Below are 15,318 nucleotides of genomic sequence, written 5' to 3'. Positions count from 1 at the left end.
GGAAGCCCCATCCCTGGAAGTCTTTAGGGCCAGGCTGGACGGGGCTCTGAGCAACCTGATCTAGTGGGAGGTGTCCCTGCCCATGGGCAGGGGGATTGGAACTAGATGATCTTTAAGGTCCCTTCCAACCCTGACAGTTCCATGATTCTGTGAATTCTTATGGAATATGCTGGCCTGCCCAATATAAATACCTGGCCTTTTGTGTGCTCCGCACACTGAAAGTCCTTTTGACAGGCGTTGTGCTTCCCGTATGTTAATGCCTGTATCTTTTTGAACTGCCAGCCACTTCTCAGCTCTAATGGATTGTATAAAGCGCTAGTGTTGAGTTACAGGACCACAGGGGAGAAGGCATCTAAAGTCACTAAATTTAAAACTGGGGGATCTGTGCCAAGTCTGGAAGAAGAAAAATGGCCATCAGAAATTGCATCAGTCCTCTACCCTAATTTGTCATTTCTGCTTTGTTTTGACCAACATGCAACCCTCACTCTTGTGAAATAGTGAGAAGCAGACGGCTTTCCAGGAGGCACTGGCAGGCAGGGTGAGGGGCTCTGTTCTCACTGCACCTCCGTCCTTATCCTTTGAAATCAAAAACCGCAGTGGTGAAGCCGTGGCTGCTAGGCTGGGATGTGTTTGGGAAGTCTGTGACCTGACCTCAATGAGGAAGAGATTAGAACCGAGAGACGGGAAAAACAAACAGCTCTCCTCCTTGCCAGGAAAGCGCCTCGTCCATCACGAACAGCCGAGCGTGGTGGGTAACTGCAGCAGGCGTCCTCCCAGTTGCTGTGGCCTTTGTGTCGTGCTTTTAGTGAGAGGAGTTAGGCGGAAGAAGATCGGGATGAGGAGGCTGCTGGAGGTTTCGAAGCAGCGGGCTGAGCTAAGCCTGGGCGAGCCTGCCAAGGGCTGGTCACCGCCTCGGAGGGTGGCGTAGAGCAAAACCCTTCTCAGCTCCCAGCAGTGACTCAGTGACACCAGGATGCTTTGAATGATGTCCTGTAGTAGCTCATCTCCCATCGGACAGACAGGCTGGGGTTGCATCTCTCTCTGCCTTCCTTCGCAAGGCATTGTCTTTGGTGCATCGTCAGTGCAGGGGACTGGGAAAACACAGGCTTTGGCAGAGCCGCTCCCGTTGGATGGGAGCCTCTCAGATGCTGTGGTTTCTGTGCTTTAGGTTCCCAATCTGCCTTGCACTGCGTTATTGTTACACTGGGGATTTGCCTGCTTCTATGGAGGGTTTGCTGGATTCAGTTTTATAGCCGAAACTGTAAATGAATTCTGGCATCCAGTCTAGCTCTGTGGATGTGCAGGGAGTAAAGGCATTCAGAGTACAAAACCTCGTGCCGAGCATTACTGTTGCACACGCACGTACTGTTCACATCAGGATTGCCTGCTGTATGCTCAGGGAGCCAAGCGTTGAGTCCAGCCTAGGCAAGAGACTCAAGTGAATTTTTCAGTTCCGAGCAACTGCTCTTGATGGTCTCTGTTAGTCCAAATAAAAAAATAAAAGAAAGAAAGAAAGAAAGAAAAAAATACCAGAGCAGCCCTTGGACCTTATGGTTTGTCTTGTCTGTCCTGCTGGAGTTGAGAAGCTGTTTCCAATAAGGCAGCGTGAAATAACAGGCATGTGGGGATGGAAGGTCGCTTTACCCTTCTGCATTGATTGTGGGTGGCCATCCTAAGGGGCCTGGGAATTGTTTCATGCAAGGCAGAATGCTGTCTATGGGAGACCATGTGGTTATATAGAAAAGAAGATTAAAAAAAAAAAAGAGGGGAGGGGGTCCTTTGGCTGCCGGTCTGCCACCCTGCAGAAAGAAAGGCTCGCCCTGTTTCTCACACGCAGCGTGAGCGTTAGCTCCGTGCCTGACCTTACAGCGGGAGGGAGAGTTGGACCTACGTGCAAGATCAAAGGTACAATTAATCTCTTGCACTCTTCCGCTTGTAGCAAGCTGCTGCATCCAGAGCTGCCACCGATTGATCATTTTATAGGCTCACCTAAGCTCCAGCTGTGCTTGGCACTCTCTAATTGCCCTCTGGGAATTAGTTACACACCTGAGAAGTGGACTTCTAAAACAGTTAAGTTACATCTCCGCTGTAATGCTTTCGTGCAAGAAGGAGACAGGGCTTGTTTCCCTCTTATTTATATTTTGTTCCCAAGGTTGTTTCTCTGGTGGCCAAACTCAAAGCTGTTTGGGGCAGCCCGGTAGCTGATTCTCAATAGTAGTTTGAAATTGTTCTCCTTGACGCCTCTCCAGGGAAAGATGATTCAGTGAGAGAGGTCGTGGCTGTGTCTGAGGGAAGGGGAAGGGAAGGAGCCTTCGCTTGGAAGGGACTCTTCCTTGAACCATTGCTTTCAATTTGCTCAGCAGCTTGGCACGCTCTGTGCGTGAGTTACGCTTTTGTCATTCTTCCATGAGAACGGGCGAAAAATAAATGTCCTGGCTTGGAAAACAGGTGGCAGGACAAACAAGATGCTGTCCATGCTCCTTGCTCCGTGGGAAGGAAACAAATAGCTTGACAGATGCAAGGGGGAAACCATACTGAATTTAGATCATCACCATAAACGGCACCTCATTCGAAAGGACAGAAAACAGACTGACTTATATGAATTTAGGACAGAGCCATTAAAATCTAAGACCTGCCACCAGGTCATGGACAAGGTCCTGGAAACGTGAGCTCTGTAGGCGTTCAGCCAAAGGCGGCCGTGTGAAAGAAGCAGAGCACATTAAAAAAGAGGCAGCAAAAGAAAGACAAGAGTACGAGTGGGGTGGTCCTGACAGACGGCGTCTGAGTAGCTCACGCTGGCCCCTCTCCTCGCGTCCAGCTTCTGGGTTGTCCTGGTGCTGCAGCTCGGTAGGGTCGGTGGGGCAGGAGCTTGTCTTGCAGGTGCTCAGCCAGCGCTTCTGCGAGAAGGGAGCATCTGCTTCTCTGCTGAAGAATGAAACTACCGCAAAGTCTAAAATCAAGAAGCAAAAAGCTAAAAGCAAAGCGGATGCTCTGGAGTACGTTGTCTAAGGTGATGAATATTGGGCTTCCACCCTTTCCAGATTCTCCCCGGTTGAGTAAATGTACCTTAGTCATTTTTCTGAGTCTGAAGTCCACGTTAGTAAAACGGCGTAATGATGTTTTCCTTTTCACAAAACTTTTTCTTGTCTTGATTGTGTTGGCCAGAAGCTTTCTGGAAGAGTGCCTTTCTGTGTGAATGTCCAGGGCCCAGCAGACCTCCAGCCTTGGCTGGACCTCAAGTTCAGTGTGTAATATGCATGTTATGGAATTACTAGTATGCAGTAAAATGTAGGTTCTGTATACGATCAAGATACTTCCACTCCGTGAACAGCTATACTAATCCTGGCATGTTGCTGGTTTTATGATGTACAATAGTTTGTTTGCTTGTTCTTGACCTTGTACTGTAATACTTCATATATAGCTTATAGCAATTTATTTACACAGAGTATGTGGGCAACTTCTCAATTAATTTAGAGATCAGTATGGATTAACGAATTGTACCTAGGGTTGGTTGGTTTGTTATGTAGTATACTTCATGTGGCTGGAGTCAGCTTGAGAACCAGGCACTTACAGTGTCTTTTTGGAAAGCCGTCCTGGTTTGGTTTTGCATGCTTTGTTACCACAGAAGACCGTTTGACTCCAAATACTCGCATGTAATTGTGTCATTTTCTGTTTCTTTTCTGCAGCTCCTTCATTCCCAAGTTCATTAACCATCTCTTCAAGTGCAAACCTATTAGCATGGTGGGCGCAGAACAGGTAAGGAAAAGTAATTGCATTGGCTGTAATATTTCATCACTTTGATGTTCAAGAAGTCAAGGCAGGTTTTGTTAAAACAGGGCAGAGAGTTTATCGGGAGTGAATGTGTCCTGAGCTCTGGTGCAGCCGGGAAAACAGGAATACACTCTGGTACAGGGCAGAGTGGAAGGAGGTTTATAGTGATCCTGCCGCAGTTGAACCTGTCCTGGGAGAGGGGTCCCAGGCATCTTCCCAAGTAGGGGAGCTCTCGCTTTGCCAGTCAAAGCAACAGCAGCACGGGGACGACAAACCTCTTACGCACTTCTCTAAGGTGTCATGATGAGATTGTCTTCACTGTGCTCACACAAAGGAAAGTAAGTTGCTCGTGGCAGAACATAATGCAAGAAGCTCCTGTGTCCTCCTGGGAAGGACTTGTTGTTCTGTCCCATGCTTTTGCAAAATAGGACGTCACTCAATCTCCTTCTGCTGCTACCGTGCCTTCTCCCAGGGTTAAACTCAAGCCTATTGCTTCTGTGCTCGGAAGAGCTGGGACATGGTCAATCTGTAGTTGACAACACAAAAACTTTCTAAAAAACAAAACCCAAAAAACTAAAACCCAACTCAAAGCCCCAGGTGTCCACGCAGTTTCTCAGCTCAGGTAGTTTAAACACCAAGCCTTTTTTTGGTAAGCTTCGAACATAAAACACCCACAGTGCTTGCTCTCACGTGACGGCGTGTGTGCCAAGAGCAGGTTGGTTCCTACGCACTCCCCAGGCGGGCCCAGTGACAGCGGTGCTCAGTGCCACGTGCCCGCGGTGGCAGCGTGCCAGCTCTCACGCAAAGCAACGCCAGATCCTCCCGGGAACTGTGTGTGCTGCTCCCAGGTGCTGGCTCTTTCCTCTGCGAGGAAGTGAAGCTGTGGGAGCCCAGGGGCTCCTCGGCAGCCTGATGGCAGTTTTGCTGGAGCCTGTGTCCTGGCTGAGTTCCAGTGAGTGTAAGTAGATTTTTATCTCCTCTGGTTTGCCTGCTAGTTATGGATGGCTGCTGTCTTCCTCTCCTCAGAGCCGTGCCGGGAGGATGGGGCTGTGGAGGCGTGTTCTGTCCCCAAAATTGCTAAATGGGGGCCCTGGGCTTGGTGTGAGAGATGCTGCAGTGCCTGAAGACAGGACAGTCTCTTTCCTGCATAAATGCCTTCTGGGCCTCGCTTCCTCAGGCGTTGCAAACACACATCAACACACTGCTGCGTGGCGGGGAGGAGCCGTCTCCACCTCTGCCACTCCATAACTGAGACCAGGGAAGTGACAGTCTGACATCTGGGGCTCAGGACTCCCCAGCTTTCACCCAGGAACCTGCGTCCCTGTGGTGCTGTCGGAGAACTGTAGCTACCCCAGGATGGCGAGACACAATGTCAAGGAAGGAAGGGTGTTGAATTATTGTCCCCTGAATTAGGTACGCATTTCTGTTGAAATGCTCCTTGCCAGGAGCCCCTGTCCCCGAGCTGCACATGGGTGGGCAGCGCAGGGCATTTACCACCTTGAGACGGTGGGTGCAGCTGCAGGGCTGGGACCCTCCATCTCCCACCCCTGCCTGTGGGCTGGGACCCCGCTGCTCTGCGAGGATGAGGTGTGGATGAGGCAGGCTTTCAGCTGTCCCCTGCACATACAGCTGCTCCCCTGTGGGCTGTTTGGGAAAAAAAAAAAAAAAAAAAAAAAAACAAAAAACACCAGCAGAATCATCCCTAATGGGATTGCTGGGAACTTCAAATCAGTGCCTTAAAAGCTGCTTGGGTTTTAGGCATCAAAGATGGGTTCTGAGCAGCGTGTGTCTGCAAAATGAAACAGGAGCTTTACATCAAAACCTTCCTTTTTCTTAATGGGAAGCAAATGAGTGAAGCACGGTTCCTGCTTGTCTTGTGCAATGAGCAATAACCTGAGAGTGATTAAATGAAGACTTTTTTTTTTTTTTTTTTTTTTAAGTAAGCATCTAAAGCGATGAACCGGTTGCCAGCAGTGGGCTTGCGTCTAATGTTAAAAGGTTTTTATATTACCGTATTGGAATAACAGGCCTAATTTGGTTCTTTAAAGCAGACTGGGAGGTTTTTATTAGCCTGATTCACAGTGAGTATATCTCATTATAACGGCACATACCTTCCTGGGGTTAGATGTACAGAGGTCTTCGGAAGCTGGTCTCCTCTGTCTCTGCACCGTGTCGGTCCTCAATTGCCTTTGCACCTTTTGAACACCCCCCCGGTCACCCACTGCCATCTTTCTGCACGGTTTTCTCTCCCCTGGTGCAAATGTGGTGGAATATGCTTTCCTGGTCTTCCCGGTCCTAAACACAGCTTTTCCTGCTGTTTGCTAATAATCATCTTTGAAACCTGGACACTAGGGTGTTATTTACGGAGTTGTTCAGTGTGTGGAACAGCACCTGTGGGGTTTCACTTTCTGTGTTTGTGTCTCTGTATTAACAGTTCTCCGTCTCGGCAAGCTTTGGCAGTGAGTTAGCAATGCCAGGGGCCTGGAATGGAAAACGGGGGGAAAGAGGGTGAGGGGAGAGATCCTGCGAGTGCTGCGTCTGTGGGAAAGGCTGCAGAGTGCACAAAACTCCTGTGAGACATGGGAGAGTTTACGTGGGAAAGACACGAATTCCCCAACCATGGAAAAATCTTCCATCCATGGGATCCCTCGTAGACACACAGGAATCCAGCTACGACAGCCTGAGCCGACACCAGGCTCCAGCAGCTCCGGGGTGCACAGAGCTGCTCGTTTGTGCTGTGGTTTCCTGGCTTCCCAGGGTGAGATTGATGGCATCGGTTCATCTCGTGCAAACCATGAAACAGGCAGCACAGTGCGATGATACGCTGCTGCAGAAAACAGGGGCCAGATTTGAGCTGGTGTGACCCTCCGCCCCTCCTCGGCTCAGTCCTTTGTATTTGAACTGAGTTCCCACGTGTGCTGAAAGCCATACCATAAACGTTCATATTGTTCGCGGTGACTGTTGGCGGGTTCTGCAGTGCCCGTAACGTGTGTTCAGAAGAACGAGGTTCCACCTGCTCCCGAGAGCCCTTTTGCAGGAAATGCAGCAGCTGTGCCGATAGCCCGGTGGGTTTTCACGCTCTCTGCTGCCTAAATAAATTGTGCTTTTCTTCATCTAGTTTGATTTCAGATTTCTGTTCTTCACCGGTCTTGCCTCACCTCTTTAAACATACTGTGCAATCAGAAGAGTGTGGTATTTGGGGTAATTTTGCTCGAAGAAACCCTAACCCACAGCATTTTGTCATCAGACAGTGCTTGTCTGGGCTGAATTTCGTGACTGCTCCTTGCTGCTTATTTAGCCACCGGCCCAGTAAAAACCAAAGTACAGACTGTGAGTTTGTGTGCCACTGAGCACAGGGTATCGAGCAGTTCTCAATCTAGCTGGATTGTGTTGCAGTTTTCTTTTCAAAGAAAAAATAACTGAATCAACAAGTGGTTGAGTAAACGCAGAAAACGGCACGATGGGTGGTTGGGCGCAGGAGGAAGCATGGTGTTAATTCATTTGACCTCAGTGTCTAAATAATGCTACAGCTACAGGTAGTCGAGATTGTTTCACTTTATACTGTCGAGAGGAAGAGGACTGGAAACCCACGCCTTACGTGCCAGATGTTGAGCTGCCATAAGTCATTTCAAGTCAGCAGAGCAGTGCTCTCTTAAAATCAACAAACGGTGACGATACGTAGCCCCGGGTGATTGTGTCTCCTTCAAGTGTCGTTATGTGGGTCAGTCCCTCCTGTTCCTGCAGTCCAATTACTAGGACTTGTTCCAATGTGGGAAGTGTTAAACTTTTTAAGGATGTTGGATTATAGCAGCTAATGGAGCTTGGTAAAAGGGACCTGAATAACAGGGTGCGATTAACTCTATTGCAGCTGCTGCTGGACACTCACTCTCTGAAGATGGTTCTCCTGGATCTGCCCTCCATTGGGTCCCAAGTGGTGAGGAAGGCTCCTGCCAGCTACACAAAGATAGTGGTGAAAGGCATGACTCGGGCTGAAATGATCCTGAAGGTAACTCAAGACTTTTGATAACCTGCCAGCCAGACTGCTGGACTGGGAATCGGAGCGAACGAATTCCAGGGGGCCCTTCCTTTGAACGCAGCAATCTGCAATCGCACATGAACGTATGTGAGCTTGTCCGGGTGCGCTGCCAGCTGTTCTACAGAACTGGCTTAGTCGCCTTGGTTTTGCCCCCACTTTCTTTTAGCATCGCATTTGAGTGTTTATCCTCATTTTTCAAGGGAACTGAGGGCTCAAGTTCTGCTTACTAGGAGAGCTGGGACACCAGATTCCCTCAGGAGCTTGTGAAAATCAGAGCTAGCATCCGTCAGTGTCTGCCGCAGGGCAAACCCTCCAGTTCAGGTTACTCCGGGCCTTTGTGCAGACTCCATCACGCAGGGGAGCCAAGCTGTGCTTGAGTCACCTGTTTACTGTCTAGTGTAACAGCCAGTGCAAACATGTCTGGGTTACTGTATTCACCAGAGTCCTTTTTCATTTTCCAGACCTGGTGCCTGGAAAATGACCCAAAAGCAGTGTGTTGTCTTCATAAAAAGTAACAAGCAAAGAAACCTCCCCTTCTCCCCCATTGCCTTGCTGGTTTGATCCCAGGAGAAGCCAAGGGAGCTGTGTGGTTGTGCCTTCCTGGGCGATGGGATTGTCCCCTGCTCACCAGCAATGCCGTGGAGATGTTCCTGTGAGTGAGTCAGAGGGACCCGGGGTCGGGCAGGACAGGCAGCTGCCAGCCACAGCCTCCTGTAAGTGCAGCCAAGGCAAGGAGGGTGTGCGGAGCCCGAGCTGCTCAGCGTGGCTTTGCTCCTGTGCCCAAGGTAATGTCACAGCTGAGTTTGCATTCTGAATTCAGAAATTAGTTCTGCGATTCCATGCTTTTATTGTGAGGTGACTGAGATGTCAGTAGATACCTTAAAGCAAGTCTAAATTTTCTTAGAAATGACCTGAAGAAGAACAGTCTGGTACTGCTGACAGAGGAGCAGGGAAGATTGGTGCCTGTTGCGTACAAAAACAGATCTTTCCTTGGAGTTTATATGTGAATCAGAAAAGTAATGGAGTTAATTTGTCTGCCCTTGACATCACATTGGCTTTATCGGGATTGAGATGAAAGCAGTATAGGCAGTGCCTCGGGCAGGCAGTGCAGGCCGCGGGGTGCTGCTGGTCCGCAGGCTGTGCAGTAGCAGCGTGACGGCTTTTTCAGAGTCCCGTGCTTGCCCCGCTGCTGCGTGAAGCACTTCTGCCAGCCCCAAGTGAGCGCTCTGTGTCCGTGTAACTAGTACTTAAACAGCGATACGCTCATGGCATTTAGCGCTCCGCAGAGGTGCTTTACAAAATAATGCCCCGTGTAATCGGCGGGCGATGGGGCCGAATCGTTGGCTGGGGCAGGTTTGTTAATTGTAGTGACTGAATAGATCACCCCAAGCCTAAGTAACCCACACACAGCATTTGGGGCTGGTGTCAGCACCCATCTCCTGGGTTTGGGAGAGAAAAAAAAGGCTCTTGGAAGTGCCTGCTCCCGCTGGACCACCAGCATCTCTGTAAGAAGCTTTCCTTGCAGGAGCCCAGTGCTGACTGGTCATTTCTGGACATCCCGTTTGCCTTGTGGGTTGCCTCTTTTTATCAGTGCTCAGACTCTCTGCTTTTTCCAAATTGTACATTAAGAATCTTTTCTCTGAGAACTGTTTCACCCCATCAGAAGCAACGCCTCCTTGGTGTTTTCAGGGCTCTCCTACCTAGTACCAAGGTGGCTCAGAAGCGATGCCTCTGTTGCATGCAACAGTACCGCCGTACAGAAGTGTGCCCGGGCTTATACCAGTGTAGCTAATTCAGTAGGAGCATCATTGAGCCCGTAGATGGCACGAACAAATTCATTCAGCTAAGCCCTACAAAGCACAGATGCAAGCGGGGAGGAGGGCGTCAGGGTGCGCACGTCCCGCAGAGCTGTTTCCTTTCTCCTCTGTCTGAAGTTCCAGCTTTTCATCTTGGCAGAAGATTTTTACAAGGACTGTAAATTAAGGATTTATAAGTGTATACATGGCTATGATGTTTCATTGGTCTGAAGTGCAGGGGAAGAAAGAAATGTCTCAGTGACAGAATACAGTGTGGGGTGAGCTGGGTCAATGGAAACATATGGAAATGTTTTCAGAGACAGGGAAGAGTCTGGTCCTGCACTGTTTCTGCCCTGCGTGCACGCACACATTCACACACACACTTCCCCAGAAAGATGGTTTTGGCTGCCCAGCATTATCAAAAGATGTGTTCTCTGTGGAGCTTGCTGCTTATGTAAGGAAAATATAACAATGAGTAATCATTTTTCCAGCTTCAAGGCTATTTTAATTTTTTTCCTGACTTGACCATTGCTGGGCCGAAGAGGGTGTGAGCTCCAGGGCAGATGTCAGCAGGGTTTTCACACGCTGCATCCCCGCCTCTCTAGAGTTGCATACAAGAGGAGCTGCACCCAAAGGACAGAGCGGTTGCGTGTGGCACCGCTCACCCACCAGGTTACATGTCAGAAGCAGGAGGGGAGTGCACAGCAGATCGCTCTCACCCACGCTGTCCTGGGGACGGAGGCGTACAACAAGATAAGATCATTGTCTTTGCCAGTACGCCAGTGCCTGCAAGCCCACAGGTGTACAGACAAAGCCCTGCTGCTCTTTGAAATGGGATACACAGCCCCTTAGATCCAAGCACCTGCTCTGCAGGAAGAGACCCCATCCTTCTCCCTGCTCCTTCCTTTACCTCTCTTCACTCATTTTACCTCTCAGTTACTAGCAGCATGTACAGCCACATTTCTTGTTCCTTAAGCATTTTATTTCAGGAGAAGCCAGGCCTGCTGTCGCTTGTGTGCCTGAGTTGACTGAGCACTGGCTTTAACTCATAGAATTTGTCTGATCTCTTTTTTTCTTGTCTCGGCAGGTGGTTATGGCTCCACACGAGCCCCCGGTTGTGTTTGTCGACAATTACATCAAGCTCCTTGCTGACTGCAGTACAGACACTTTCCAGAAGATACTAGACATGAAGGTTAGAGCCTGTCCCACAGGGTTTCTGCTCATCCGCTAGCGCTGCTTAGAGATTGTTGGTGACTATTTTCAGTAGAAACATACAGTTTCTCCCAAACTCAGTTTGGGAGTGGGAAAAGCACTGTAAGGCAACCCTCTGTACTCTGAAAGCGTGTAGAGTTGCTATTGAAGAATAGCTTTTCAGTTCGCTCAGTATGCGCACAGCTGCCCTGGCTCCTGGGGCTGAGCTTCGTTGTCTCTGGATCATCCAGAGGTCTGCCTACAGCTCTTGGTGGCTGAACAAAAGGCTGGGGTTTGAAATGAGCTCTCCTGCAGCTAGTCTCATGCACACCCGCTCCCAGATCAATGAAGTCTAACCAGCTTGCTTCACTGGTCTTCTGCTCCCACAGGGCCTGAAGAGGAGCGAGCAAAGCAGCATGCTGGACCTCTTCCGCCAGCGCCTCCCGGCTCCCCCCTCCGGAGTGGAGAACGCCGGCTCCCTCTCACTGAGCGCTCCTACGCCCGAGCAGGAGTCCTCTCGGATACGGAAACTGGAGAAACTCATCAAAAAAAGACTCTAAGTGAACAGAAGGAAACTCTGTTGCTCAGGACTAGCTGCAGTGATGGGGAACAAAACTCGTCAGACTTACGATTTACAGTATGCTGCTGAAAAATCCGTGTCCCATCACTCCCATGCCCTGTGATCTCTTAACCATCATATACCGCAGCACTCCATTCAGACCGAGGGAGGATCTGACCAGGGTGTTTGCCTTTAGACAGCTCAGCAGGAGTGAATCCAGGACATTACTGGGTCCCCGTGGTGGAGAAAACAGAGGTATCTGGAAATCAGCAGCTACAAAAACGGTTTAGGTGAACTCAGAGAATATCTGGCTGTGATTCACTTGGTGCCCCAGCCTTCAGCCTGGCTGAGCTCCTGCTGCAGCGCTGAGAATTTTGCCTGACAGTTCAGTGTTACTGCTCGCTCCCTGTTGCAGAGCTGTTCCTCTGTTTCATTATTTATTGGGGGAGGACGACCAGCCCAAAACCCTCACCACCACCAAAAAACCCCAGCCCTTTAACAGCTGGGATCCAGGCGTCTGCAGTTCCACTGATTTAATGAGATGCCCAGGAGAGAATCCCAAAGCAAATGCCCTGCTCCCAAGACAGGCTTGTGTAAACCACCAGTAAAACAGCAAGGCAACTCCTTTTCAGAACAGGAAGAAAGGGCTGAATTAATGCCTTCTGCACCTTGGCAAACCTCCTGCCAACAAGCCGGCAGCCTCTGTCGCTGTTACAGCTTAAAGGCCAAACCCTAGGCATCTGCGGAGCCCATCTCCAGCTGCTTGTTATTTCTCTTGAGTGTGCTGGACTCGCCCGCTGTCCCCGATGGGAGTTCCCGTACCGCATCTCGCCCTCTTTCCACAAAGGGCCGTTCATGGAGCAAGTGTCAAACAGCACCAGCCCCTCGTTCTCGCGCCAGACGGCACGTCCCGAGCAGGGGTGTGCCCCTTTGGCACCTTCGCTGCCCTGCAAGGAGAGATGCTGGAAATGTTGGCTTTAACAGGGAGCCTGGGCCTCTTCCCAGGACGGGACGCTAACACCAGCCTCAAACTTTGAGGGCCTTCCCCTCCTTCTCCTCTGAGCTTCAGCTTGCACCAGTGCAGAGGAGGAGAACCAGAGGTGAAATATTATGGATAACCCAGGCCCCCCTTCCCTGGGGGCTGGTTGCTGCTGACACCTAGCCACAAAGCCAGCATGGAGCAGGGTTGGGGTTGGTAGATGTCAGCGCCATGCCCATGTGAGCTTCCCCAAGGAGCCTCAATGCAGGGAGAATCGCCTCGTTGGTGGCAACGCTGGGTTTCTTCCCAAACTCCTCTGTACCCTTTTTGGGGGACTTAGAAGGCATGTGCCCAAGAATGAACGATTGAATCCCATATGGGTTTAGGGGCAGATCAACCAGTTGTGCCTGCTTTATTTTCACTCAAGCTTCACTTGCACGTGCAGGAAAAAGAAGTCCTGTACCAGTTGGGCAGGTGAGGAGCAATCATGCTGTCAGATGCCTTCTTGGGAGGGTCATGCTCCCCACCAGGTCAATTTGGGCCTTAGGAGTATATTGATTAGGGGCTGTGCTCACCGGGGGTTGTAGTACTCACTGCTGCACACCTGGGAGGGGGGAAATTAGACATGCTCTGGGAAAATGAGCTCTGTCCACCCGAACTCAGAGCTTCACTGGGACCAGGGAGGGAAGAGATGAAACGAGAAATCTCCAAGTGAGGCAGAAACTGGGCTTACGCTGTGTCTGCCTGTTCGTGCTTCAGCACTGACCCCTCTTGGGTGCAGGCTGCTTCCCCTTCCCTCTCCTCATCCCCATGGCTGTGGGAGGGCAAATTTTGTGCCTGGTTGGTAAAATCCCGTCTTTCCTTTGCACAGCTGGCAGGCGAGCCTGCGCTTGAACAGGCAGGAGTTGATCACAAGATTTGAGCAGAAAGAATAAATCTGCAGAATTAATCCTCACTGGTCAGGTTTTCTAACGCTGCTCAGACGGACCTGCCGCTGAAGCAAGGTGTGCGCTAACAGGTACGCTAACACCAACTCTTCAGGATGTATTTTCAGGGGTCCCCAGGCTTGGGCCCTGGCGAGTGGACGCTCAGCTGCAGAGAGCCACAGTGGTGATCTCCGTCGAAGAGCAGCAGTGACAACACTTGTGGGGAGGGACAGCAGTTTCTCGTCACTCCAGTTTTACAAATCTTCCTGAGTCCGCTGCTGCTTCGTTTATTTCCTCTGCTGATTTCACATCAGGTGACGAAAGAAGGAACGGTGGTTGAAAGCACATCAGGATTGTAAACTGCCGTTCCCCAAAGACAGATTATCTGAAGGTGCATGTGCGGGATGTTCACACGTTATCGAATGCAATAGCCAGGGAGGAGGGAACACGGGTTTGCAGAGATTCATTATTCCCATGGGAGGGATGGATAATTTATTTTAGATTAATTTTTCTTTGCTCTCTCTATGGATGACTCTCTAACTAAATTATGAATAGCTGAAGGCGATGTTCAAGTTATCATCACGTGTCTTTCCCCGAAGGCTTCCCCCATTTCATTCTGGAGATAAGAGGAAATAAAAGGAAAAATTAATTTTTAGTTTCAATCTATGAAGAATGCTATGGGTCTGGGTGTTTGGAGTTCCACTTTTAGAGAGCAAGTCCACATTTTTCTACTTTCGGTGTAAGGGTATTTTCCCCTTGACTCTTGGGTATTTATCAGATTTCGCATGTCTGTATGTGTACATTAGCTGTTTGGGGTTTACATCTCTGGGGAATAAAGGATAATTTTTTTTCTGTATAAAATGCCACTTTTTACGTTTTCTGGCTGAGGTGTAATTCTGGCTGTATGTCGGGGTATGACACTAAAATGAATTAAATGGTTACTGATGTTCATCTGTGGGTGTTTTCTGTGCAGTTGCCACGCAGCAAACCCCTGGGGTGGGATGGACCTCACCCAAAACGCGCTGGACCCGGGGCTTTCTGCTGTCCCTCTCCGTTGCTCTCTCCTGCAGTTTCCCTCTTTTCTGGCTTCTCCACCTTCTGCTGCTCCGGCAAGCAGCTCTCCACCAGCAGCATCTGCATTCGCAGCAGCTCCCCGCGCCGTGCAGGCAGTTCAGCAGAGCTGACCTTGTGGCCCTAAATAATTGGATCATTTCTGATGCCTTTAACTGCTGGAGAGATTTCTGAGAGATACTAATTTTTCCTTTGAAATTAAGAGGTAGCGCCTTTTTTTTCTGCATGGTGCGTGACGTTGGGGGAGTTTCTTTTGCTTGGAGAGAATTAATGACTCATTTGCTTTTCTCCTACTGCTTTGCCGGTCCTGCCCCCTCCACCCTTGGGCAGGAGCAGCCTGTGACGGGCAACGCGGGTGTTTATTTCTTGCACCAGATTTACAGCTGTGACTTCGAGCATCCGAGTGATGACGTCCAAGTCTCCACAAGCCTTTTCTTGGCCGCAGCTGGGCGGGTGGCAGACGCGGATGCTGTTGGGCAGCATCAGGCCGCAGCTCTGCTGCACTTAGGAAAATTGAGCTGAAACATTTGTCTTTGGGCTGTGTCAGAAAAGGCTTTGGCAGAAAAGGCGTTCCTCTGCACGCCTGCTCTGCTGGGGCCAGTTACGCCAGCTAGTGCTGCCGTCACCCAAAATTTCTAGGTTAAAGCCTGTGCTAATTCCCTTCTCTCAGCCAGAGCAGCTCCACTGGTCCTGAGCTGGAGTCTGTATGGGAGCACAAGGGCTCGAGTATGTTGTCAGCCTTGCTGTTGAGGGGACGTCTGGGGTGGTGGGGATCTGGAGCCAGCACTGCTTGGGGTGCTGGGGGTCCCTGCTGCGAGCGGGACCGGGGGTTGCTCCCTGGGCCCTCGCCTCGCTTGGACATGGGGTCACCAGGACCAAAGTACCGCAGTTTCCCTGGCTCAGACCTCTGGGTTGTGGTGGTGCCCTCCCGTTCCCAGCAGGACACAGGGAGCCCACGGGGCTGCCATCAGGGTCTGTGTCCCACAGGG

The 15,318-nt window shown here is 50.3% G+C and overlaps 1 protein-coding gene across 2 annotated transcripts in view; it reads left to right on the top strand.

The window, feature by feature from the left end:
- VPS53 (VPS53 subunit of GARP complex) overlaps positions 1-14,209 on the top strand; it is a 73,692-nt gene extending 59,483 nt beyond the window's left edge. For both annotated transcript variants that reach the window (XM_054208452.1, XM_054208454.1), the window contains 4 exons: positions 3,687-3,756; positions 7,640-7,777; positions 10,691-10,795; positions 11,184-14,209. In XM_054208452.1, the coding sequence (XP_054064427.1) occupies positions 3,687-3,756; positions 7,640-7,777; positions 10,691-10,795; positions 11,184-11,354 (484 nt within the window). In that variant the 3' untranslated portion in view covers positions 11,355-14,209. The remainder of the gene's footprint in view (positions 1-3,686; positions 3,757-7,639; positions 7,778-10,690; positions 10,796-11,183) is intronic.
- Positions 14,210-15,318: the final 1,109 nt, after the last annotated feature.

This window comes from Rissa tridactyla, chromosome 7, assembly GCF_028500815.1.
Source record: "Rissa tridactyla isolate bRisTri1 chromosome 7, bRisTri1.patW.cur.20221130, whole genome shotgun sequence".
Lineage (NCBI taxonomy): Eukaryota > Metazoa > Chordata > Aves > Charadriiformes > Laridae > Rissa > Rissa tridactyla.
This window is presented reverse-complemented; position numbering and strand designations above follow the sequence as displayed.